Source organism: Chaetura pelagica, unplaced genomic scaffold (genome assembly GCF_000747805.2).
Source record: "Chaetura pelagica isolate M959 unplaced genomic scaffold, ChaPel_1.0 scaffold625, whole genome shotgun sequence".
Classification (NCBI taxonomy): Eukaryota; Metazoa; Chordata; class Aves; order Apodiformes; family Apodidae; genus Chaetura; species Chaetura pelagica.
This window is the reverse complement of record NW_009953499.1, coordinates 74,926-85,171: the sequence shown is the minus strand read 5'-3', so window position 1 is coordinate 85,171 and position 10,246 is coordinate 74,926. Positions and strand designations below refer to the sequence as shown.

Sequence of the window (10,246 nt, the reverse complement as noted above, 5' to 3'; positions counted from 1 at the left end):
ATCCTTCACCCTCAGCAGCGGGTAAATCCAACCTGGTTTTACCTGCAGCTCCAGGAAATCTCCACCCAGGAGCTGGGAACGGGCTGGAAGAAATTCCCACTTGTGGAGGGTTTGAGAAGGACCAGGTTGGACTCTGAAGAGCAGGGCTGGGAGCTCAGGGGCTGCTTCACCCGGCAGGAGCTGGAGAAGTTCATCAGGGACGAGTCTTCTCCATCCCCCAGCAGGTTTGTCACCTCCAGGGAGGTTGTTTCCCTGGGGAAGAGGGTGGGTTGTTGCCTCCTGGGGTGGGAATGCTGGTGGTGCTGGGAAGGAGCCAGAGTGATAGAACCCCACAGTCCCAGCCTGGGCTGGGGTGGAAGGGACCTGCAAGACCATCAGACCCGTTTGTGTGACTGGGGGTTAGTGTGGGAGGACCTGCCTGGGGGGGGCTCAGCACTAGCCCAGCAGGTACCAACAGTTGCCCAGGAGGGACCTTCCCAGAGCTGAGACCCGGGGGTCTGTGGGTGAGATGTGGGGGGATGGGAAGCCCAGATCCCAGTGCTGTGCATCCCATAGCCAGGGGGGTCACCAGGGTCCCAACTGGGGACCTGGAGCACCCAAAAATCACAGAATCCCAGACTGGGTTGGGTTGGAAGGGACCTTAAGGATCATCTAGATCCAACCCCCTGCATGGGCAGGGACACCTCCCACCAGCCCAGGCTGCTCCAAGCCCCATCCAACCTGCCCTTCAACACTGCCAGGGATGGGGCAGCCACAGCTTCCCTGGGCAACCTGGGCCAGGCTCTCACCCTCCTCACACCAAAGAATTTCCTCCTCATGTCTCACCTCAATCTCCCTCTCCCAGTTTCAATCCATCCCCCTCATCCCATCCCTCCCTGCCCTTCTGGACATGCCAGGGGGTTGGGCTGGGGGCAGTTGGGCTCCAACCCTTCCCACCCCCCCCCCATGAACTATTCCCAAACCTCTTTATCCCCCCTGGCTGTCCCAGCTCCCTCTCCTCCTCCCACCCTGCCCAGTCTGGGCCCAGTTCCCAGCCAGGTGGGGCTGCAGGGGCTGGAGGAGGGGGCTGTGTCTGTCCCCCCCTGTCCCCAGGGCACAGGGTGACCAGCTCAGCCCTCGTGCCCGGGTGTGACTGTCCCCACAGCCAGGCCTGAGTCACCTTTCCCTGCACCAGCCCAGGCTCCTGTTTTCCCTCCCTGGGTATTTATAACTCAGGGAACACTGAGGGAACAGGGAGCTGAGCCTGGGACGGGGTCTCTGCTCCTCCTGCCACCAGCCTGGAGCCCTCCCAGCCATTCCCAAGGGATTTGCCTGGTCCCAGCAGCTGGGGAGATCACCAGCTCTGCCCAGGCACCAGGGACTCTCCTCGGTAGGTTTCACTGCTCAGGCTGATTTTCTTTCTCACTTGTTTGTTTTCCTTTGGTTTCCTCTGGTTTGATGATCCCTGGTTTACTCTTCTTTCTTTTACTCTTGTTTCTTTTCTTTCTTTTCCTCTTTTTCTTTCATTTACTCCTCTTCTTTCTTTTACTCTTTTTTATTTCCTTTCTTTTATCCTTCTTTCTTTCTTCTACTCTTTTTTACTCTCTTTTCTCTTTTATTTACATTTACTCTTATTTTCTTTTACTCTTTTTTCTTTACTTTTGTTCTCTTTTCTTTTCCTTTCTTCTCTTTTCTTTTCTTTCTTCTCTTTTCTTTCTTCTCTTCTCTTTTCTTTTCTTTCTTCTCTTTTCTTTCTTCTCTTGTCTTTTCTTTCTTCCCTTCTCTTTTCTTTCTTCTGTTTTCTTTCTTCTCTTTTCTTTCTTCTCTTGTCTTTTCTTTCTTCTCTCCCCTTTTCTTTCTTCTCTTGTCTTCCTCTTTTTTCCTTTTTTTAACTCCTTTATTTCACTTGTTTTACTCTTGTTTCACTTTCTTTCCTTTCCTGGAGCTGCCCTGCTCTGCCTGCCCAACCTCCAAGGTGGGAACTGCTGGGGAACCCTGTGAGTTGGGTGTTTTTTTCTGCTCTGGATGTGTTGGCCCCACGTTTGCACATCCACCCTGTCTCTTTAGCCTTTCAAAATCTCAAGGAACAACCATAGTTTTCCAGGATCTGCTGGGAAGTGCCCATGGAACCCTCTGGTTCCTTCTAGAGCCAGGGCTGCTGGTTCCAGTGCCCCTTGTTCATAGAATCCCAGACTACTTTGGGTTGGAAGGGACCTTAAGGATCATCCAGTCCCACCCCCTGCATGGGCAGGGACACCTCCCACCAGCCCAGGCTGCTCCAAGCCCCATCCAACCTGCCCTTCAACACTGCCAGGGATGGGGCAGCCACAGCTTCCCTGGGCAACCTGGGCCAGGCTCTCACCACCCTCACAGCAAGGAATTCCCTCCTCGTGTTCCACTGGCACCTTGTATTGGGTGAGATCCACCCCAGAGCTGCTGCCTGACACTGGTTATTCAGGAAAATGCTGCCCCAGCTGTGGATTCACAGCCCTGGAACAAACTGGTTGGACTGGTTGTGGTGGGAGGGAAGAGTCTCATGGTGGAGGCAGTGGGTGTCCTGTCCTCCTGCTGCAGACACTGGGAGAGGAGTGTGGGGTTGTGGGGAGCCTGGAGGAGGTCCTGGCACAAACACCAGTGTCACCCCCTCCCCTGGGACCAGCTGGGGACACGGGGGGGGGGGGGGGGTGCTGAGAGCAGAAGTGACAAGTGGGGCCCTGGAGCTGAGACACCCCTGGGGAGAAATGTTGGGGTCTCCCACCCTGGGGTCTCCCAGCCCTCAGGTGGGAGGTGCTGCTGGGGTGCAGGGTGTGTGCAGAGACATGGGGGTGGCTCCCTGCTGTCCCTGTCACCCCCTACTGTCCCTGTCACCCCCTGCTGTCCCTGTCACCCCCTGCCTCTGAGTTACTGTTCCTGCAATCACTGCCCCCCCCCCAGGCTGTGCTGCAACCCCAGGGGAGGAAATCTCATGACAAGTGGTGGTGAAACCAGTTTCCTTCCCTCTGAACTTGTCCCTGAATTCTGGCAATGCTGAGGATTGCTCTGGGTTTGTTGCCCAAGAGCTCTTGACCTGCTGGGCCCATTGGGACCTGCTGGTGTGGGAATGGGATGGTCCAGGTCTGGGATGATCCAGATTCAGGCTGTTCCAGGATTAGGATACTCTGGATTCAGGCTACTCCAGGTCTGGAATTCTTTGGATTCAGGCTCCAGGTCTGGGATGCTCCAGATTTGGGATGCTCCAGGTCTGGGATGATCCAGATTCAGGCTGCTTTAGGATTAGGATGCTCTGGATTCAGGCTGTTCCAGCATCAGGATGCTCTGGATTCAGGCTGTTCCAGGATCAGGATGCTCTGGATTCAGGCTGTTCCAGGATCAGGATTCTCTGGATTCAGGCTGCTCCAGGTCTGGGATGCTCTGGATTCAGCTGTGGTCAGGAAAAGCTCTGGGCTTTTGGGTCACCTTGGAATAAAACCCGAGGAGTCGCTGTGCCCTGAGCATCCCAGCCCTGCAGGCAGCTGCTGGGCCCTCTCCTCCTCCATTTGATGGCAAGTGCTTGCAACTCAAGGGAATAGATTCCTTCTCCAACCTCTCAGATCCTGAGGAAGCTCCGTGCTGGAGCTGGAGCTGGAGCTGGAGCTGGAGCTGGAGCTGGAGCTGGAGCTGGAGCTGGAGCTGGAGCTGGGGCAGCAGCTGGAGCTCTTGGCTTCTGGAGCCTCCAGGCACAGCTCAGCTTCTGGAAAGCAGGGCAGGAGGCCAGAAGTCACCAGCCAAATGTCCCTTGTCACCTGCAAACCTCCAGGGGTGGCAGGTGACCCCAGTTCAGCTGCCACTACCTGCTGGGTTCTGGTTTTCCCAGCGCTTCCCGCAGCCGAGGACACGGATTTCCCATGGGTTCCTCCCTTTCCCACCGAAGCTGCAGCAGAGCAGCCCTGCCAGCTGGGAGCAGAGAGACCCTGGGATCCACCTACCTCCCAGTGCAGGGACTGGAAACCTGATGGAGAGTTTGTATCTGGCCTCCCCAGCTTCCCAGGCAGCTCCATGTCAGCGGAGCGAGTACCCGGCACCTGGGAGAGGCTCCGTCCCGACCGGGAGCAGCAGCAGCAGCAGCTGCTCCTCTGGAGAGAGGAGCTGGTGTCACCTCCTGAGCTGGTGTCACCTCTTGAGCTGCTCTCACCTCTTGAGCTGCTCTCACTTCTTGAGCTGCTGTCACCCTTGAGCTTCTGTCAACTCTGCCCAGGGTCTTCTGGGCCACCCAAGTGCCCTTCACGTGGGGTTTGGTGCCATCACTCAGCCTCTCCTGGGTGTTTTGAGCTGCTGTCACCTCTTGAGCTGCTGTCACTTCTAACCTGCTCTCACCCCTAAGCTTCTGTCACCCCCTGAGCTTCTGTCACCCCTGAGCTTCTGTCACCTCTGCCCAGGGTCTGCTGGGCCACCCTAGTGCCCTTCACGTGGGGTTTGGTGCCATCACTCAGCCTCTCCTGGGTGTTTTGGTGCCCTCCTGGGCACAGCAGTGAGGTGCAAACAAGAGGAAACTGGCCCAGCATCTCACCCAGGGTCTGCCTGTGGGCACCTTGCAAGGGTTAATTACTCCTTCTTGAAAGGCTTCATTACTCCTTGCAAGGGTTAATTACTCCTTTTTTCCAAGGGATAATTATTCCCTCTTCTTGGCCAGGCTCTGTTTTGCCTGAAACCCCCCAGGTCCTTGGGAATTGTGGAGAGTTTCAGCCATCCTGGCTCGGTCACCGTGACACCTGGAGAGCTCCTGTTGGACCAGAGGGGCCCTGGGACCTGCTCCTGTCCCTGTCCCCAGGTGCCATGTGAGGGCAGCACCTGGTCTGAGGAGCAGCAGCAGCTGAGATGCATTCCAGCCACAGCGATGACCCCAAGGAAGCCATTCGGGTGAGTGAGGTGACCCCTCCCCCCACATCCCCCCACAGCTCCAGTTACTCCCCAGGGCAGCTCCAGTTACCAGCAGGGACGTGGTAGGACTTGGTGGTGCTGCCAGGTGGGATTGGGATGGTTCCTACAAGCAGAGGGTGGTTCAGGCTTCCAGCAGAGGGACTCACAGTGTCAGGGCTTGGAAGGGACCTCTGGAGATGATCCAGTCCAGCCTCCTGCCAGAGCAGGGTCAACCAGAGAAGGTTGCACAGGATGGTGTCCAGGAGGGTTTGGAATGTCTGCAGAAAAGGAGACTCCCCCACCTCCCTGGGCAGCCTGTCCTAGGGCCCAAATGTCTCAGTCAACCCCATTTAAAATGGAAGTTGCACTTCCCAGCAAGGAATGGCCAACTCTGCAAGTTCAGCTGGGATCTCATACAATCATGGGATGGGTTGGGTTGGAAGGGACCTTAAAGACCATCCAGTCCCAACCCCTGCATGGGCAGGGACACCTCCCACCAGCCCAGGCTGCTCCAAGCCCCATCCAACCTGCCCTTCAACACTGCCAGGGATGGGGCAGCCACAGCTTCCCTGGGCAACCTGGGCCAGGCTCTCACCACCCTCACACCAAAGAATTCCCTCCTCAGGTCTCACCTCAATCTCTCTCTCCCAGTTTTCATCCATCCCCCTCATCCCATCCCTCCCTGCCCTTGTCCCAAGCCCCTCCCCAGCTTTCCTGGAGCCCCTTCAGGCACTGGAAGGTGCTCTAAGGTCTCCCTGGAGCCTTCTCCTCTCCAGGCTGAACACCCCAGCTCTCAACCTACCAAATCAAGAGCCGATTTCTTTTCCCCTCATCCTCTTCCACAATTTGCTGCCCACAGAGGAACCACCACATGCTCTCCAATCAACCCCAGCAACCCAGTGGGCCCCAAAACACCAGCAGCAACTGCCTAAATGACTAATTTTAAATTAAAAACAAGGAAGAAACCAGATAAACTGTGACCCCAAGAGCCCACAGATCAGCCACCACGAAGCACGTGGAGTCGCGCGGCGCTTCCCAATACACGAGCCTTGCAGCTTTTGGAGCCTTTTCATGGCAGATATTTCCTGATAGTTCTTTTTTTTTTGTTCTTTTTTTTCTGGTCATCCTCAGTCTGTCCCTTCTGTCTTGCAGCTGATCAAGCAGCAGCTGGTGGCTGCCATCAAGGCCCTGCAGAAGCAGTACGTCACCTCGGACGCCGTGGTTACCAGCGATGATGGGAACGCCAACAGCCTGTGCAGTGCCCTGGAGGCTGTTTTTGTGCACGGGCTGAAGGGCAAACATGTCAAGATGGAGAGTGGGGGGAAAGGGAAGAAGGCAGGAGGTCGGGGACCCCTTCCCCAACCTGTCTTTTGGGGTCTGCTCAAGAGCATCACGCATCGGTGAGTGGGGAAGGTTTGTGCCCCGTCTTTGGTGTGGAACGCAGGGGGTGGTGAGGAGGGAGGTGGGTGGGTGGAAGGAGGTGGCTCTGTCCCCTGGTCTGTGTGCTCAGGCTCTTCATTTGGAGGGACAGAATTGGACAGTCACAGTGTGTCAGGGGTGGGAAGGGACCCCTGGAGATCACCCATCCAAGCCCTGCCAGAGCAGGATCCCCCAGAGCAGATCCCACAGGAACACGTCCAGGAGGGCTGGGAATGTCTCCAGGGATGGAGACTCCCCCACCTCCCTGGGCAGCCTGTCCCAGGGCTCTGCCACCCTCCCAGCAAAGAACTTTCTCCTCATCTTCAGCTTGACCCTCCTGGGCTCCAGTTGGTGCCCATTGCCCCTCGTCCTGTCCGTGGGCAGCACTGGGAAGAGTCTGGCCCCATCCTCCTGCCACCCCCTGCAGATATTGATCAGCACTGAGCAGATCCCCCCTCAGCCTCCTCCTCTCCAGGCTCAACAGCCCCAGCTCTCCCAGCCTTTCCTCCCAGGCAGATGCTCCAGCCCCCTCAGCATCTCAGTGCCCTGGGCTGGACTCTCTCCAGCAGCTCCTTGTCCTTCTGCAACTGGGCCCAGTTCTCCAGATGGGGCCTCCCCAGGGCAGAGCAGAGGGGCAGGAGAACCTCCCTGACCTGCTGGCCATGCTCTTCCTGATGCCCCCAGGATGGCATTGGCCTTCTTGGCAACAAGGTCACATTGTTGGCTCATGGTCAGCCTGTTGGCCACCAGATCTTTTTCCTCAGAGCTGCTCTCCAGCAGGTCAATCCCTAATTTGTACTGGTGCCTGGGGTTGTAACTCACCCCCTAACTCCCTGCCCTTGTCCCAAGCCCCTCCCCAGCTTTCCTGGAGCCCCTTCAGGCACTGGAAGCTGCTCTAAGGTCTCCCTGGAGCCTTCTCTTCTCCAGGCTCAACACCCCAACTCTCCCAGCCTGTCCCAGAGCTGCTCCAGCCCTCGCTTAGATGGAACTTGGAGCAACCTGGTCTGGTGGGAGGTGTCCCTGCCTATACAGGGTGGTTGGATCTAGATGATCTTCAAGATCCCTTGCAACTTCAAACCATTCCATGGTTCTTTTCCTCCCTTTCCCCAGGAACATTGTCTCAGAGCTGGAACAACTCATCTTCATCACCACGGACGTGGGGCGGTGCCGGGCCTGGCTCAGGTTGGCCTTGAACGATGGGCTGGTGGAGTGTTACCTGAAGCTGCTGCTGAGGGAGAAGTCCAGGCTGCCCGAGTTCTACCAGACAACTGCTCTGCTCTTGGATGCTGAGGAGTGTGAGTTCCTCCTTAGCTACTTGCAGGGCTTGACGTCCTTAACCTTCCAGCTCTCCTATAAATCGGCGGTTCTGAACGAGTGGACCATCACCCCCCTGTCCCTGTCTGGCCTGTGTCCTGTCTCGGAGCTGCTGGAGCCCCTCACCTCCTCCACATCCCAACCCCCCCGGAAAGCATCCCTGGGATCCATCTCCCAGTCCTCGGGGTCGGATGAGATTGAGGTCCAACCTTCTGTCCTGCCCGTCAGCAGGGCTGGCACCAAGGCCAAGCTCACGGCGTCCACCCTGAGCCTCAACACCACCAGTTCCTCCCAGCTCTCCTCCAGTCTGGGCTCCGACTCCATCCTGCCCCCCCCTGTCACCTGCAGCCCCCAGGGTGCTGAGGAGCCACTCTCCTGCAACTCCCACCTGGGCACGGCCACCACCGAGGAGCTGGACAGGTCTCTGCAAGAGTGAGTCTTCTCCCAGATCTCCTCTCCTGAGGGGTTTGTAACCCCCTGCTGGGCTCCTCTGTGTTGGCACAGAATCATGGAATTGTTCTGGTTGGAAAAGACCTTTCAGATCAACAAGTCCGACCATTACCCCAGCACTGCCAAGGCCACCACTAACCCATGTCCCTCAGCACCACATCTACACCTTCCCCTCTGCTCTTATGACACCCTACCTGGAGCACTGTGTCCAGTTCTGGAACCTCCAACATCAGAAGGACATGGAACTCCTGGAGAGAGTCCAGAGGAGACCATGGAGATGCTGGGAGGGCTGGAGCAGCTCTGCTCTGGAGCCAGGCTGGGAGAGTTGGGGTGTTCACCCTGGAGAAGAGAAGGCTCCAGGGAGACCTTAGAGCAGCTTCCAGTGCCTGAAGGGGCTCCAGGAAAGCTGGGGAGGGACTTGGGACAAGGGCAGGGAGGGATGGGATGAGGGGGATGGATGAAAACTGGAAGAGGGAGATTGAGGTGAGACATGAGGAGGAAATTCTTTGGTGTGAGGGTGGTGAGAGCCTGGCCCAGGTTGCCCAGGGAAGCTGTGGCTGCCCCATCCCTGGCAGTGTTGAGCTTGGAAACCCCTCCAGGGATGGGGACTCCCCCCCTGCCCTGGGCAGCCTGGGCCAGGCCCTGACAACCCTTGCCAGGGAGAAACTGTTCCCAAGGTCCAACCTCAGCCTCCCCTGGCACAACTTGAGGCTGGTTCCTCTGCTCCTGCCCCTTGTTCCTGGGGAGCAGAGCCCGACCCCCCCTGGCTCCAACCTCCTCTCAGGCAGCTGCAGAGCCAGCAGGTCTCCCCTCAGCTCCTTGTCTCCAGGCTGGACACCCCCAGCTCCCTCAGCTGCTCCTGCTCACACTTGTGCTCCAGCCCCTTCCCCAGCTCCCTTGCCCTTCCCTGGACACGCTCCAGCCCCTCCGTGTCCTTCTTGTCCCCAGGGGCCCAGAACTGACCCCAGGATTCCAGGTCTGGCCCCACCAGTGCCAGCACAGGGGACAATCCCTGCCCTGCTCCTGCTGCCCACACCACAGCTGGTACCAGCCAGGATGCTGGGGCCTTCTTGGCCACCTGGGCACCCCCTGGCTCACATCCAGCCACCAGTCACTATGTTCAGAAAGGCTTTTTCTCCCTTTTTTCTTTAACAATTTTAGTTTTTCCCCTTGTAAAGAGCCTGAAATGTGAAAAGAACCAGTGGGCAGATCTTCCTGGGACCCTCCTGCCACAGCAGATGAGCTCCTGGGCACTCAAGTGTCTCCCTGTCCTCTTTACTGGGACAGAAATGTCAGAAAAATGCTGCTGCCCAGTTTCAGGAATGTCCCACCTCCCTGGTGCAGCCTAGGGAGATGCTCCAGGGCTTTCCAGGAATGTGAAAGAAATGAGTTTGCAGGAAAAGGGCTTTAATTTGCAGCTTGGGCAGGTCCCTGTGAGGAGGGAGGTTGTTGAGTTTGTCATCCTGGGGATTTGTTTCTGCCAAACATCCAGCACTGAGATTCCCAGGGGAATCTTGAGTAATTTGTCAAGCTCTGAGACATCAGTCAATATTTTTCCTGCCACCTTTCAAACCTGGCTCTGGAAGAGCTTTGGGTGCTGCTTGGGCACCCTCTTCCCAGGAATGTTCTTGGAGGGGCTTCAGAGCTCCAGCCTGTTCCTCCCCATCCATAATGATCCCTCATTTCCCATCTTGCCACGATCCAGGAGGAACCTGCCTTGGTTGGATCCATGGAAAGAACTGAATTCTCATCCTGGGCTGGTTCAGTTGAGTTGGGGGGGGAGGATCTGGGATTGGGAACAGCCCCACTCCTGGCCCAGCTCCTCTACTAATTGCTCATTAACACTAATGAAGATGTTTGAAACCTGGCCAGCCTGGCTGGCAGTGGTAGGGGAGGCTGGGGGAGCACCCAGAGCTCTCCCCCCTTTCCTCCTGAGGTGTCCACCAGGAGGAAATTAAACCCCATTAATGAGGGTCATTAGGAAACGTGTCCTTTGCAGGCAGGGACCCCCCATGGGGTCACTTTGGGCTCTGTCCCCTCTCTTTGGGGGCCCCAAAATTCCGGGGGTGGTGAAGTGGGGATGTTTTCTGTCAGCAGGGTTGGTGACCAGGGGGGTTTCTCCAAGCCCACATGGTGCTGCCAACCTGCAGGGCTTGAGCTGTGGTGCTGATTATTTTGGGGGGGATGG

General features: G+C 57.1%; 1 protein-coding gene across 1 annotated transcript in view; it reads left to right on the top strand.

Annotated features, from left to right (window-relative positions):
- The first annotated feature begins 4,833 nt into the window (after positions 1-4,833).
- The window catches only part of PLEKHM1 (pleckstrin homology domain containing, family M (with RUN domain) member 1), a 53,559-nt gene continuing 48,146 nt past the window's right edge, over positions 4,834-10,246 (top strand). Inside the window, 3 exon segments of the mRNA XM_009999329.1 lie at positions 4,834-4,875; positions 6,028-6,275; positions 7,405-8,077. Coding sequence (XP_009997631.1) covers positions 4,834-4,875; positions 6,028-6,275; positions 7,405-8,077 — 963 coding nt within the window.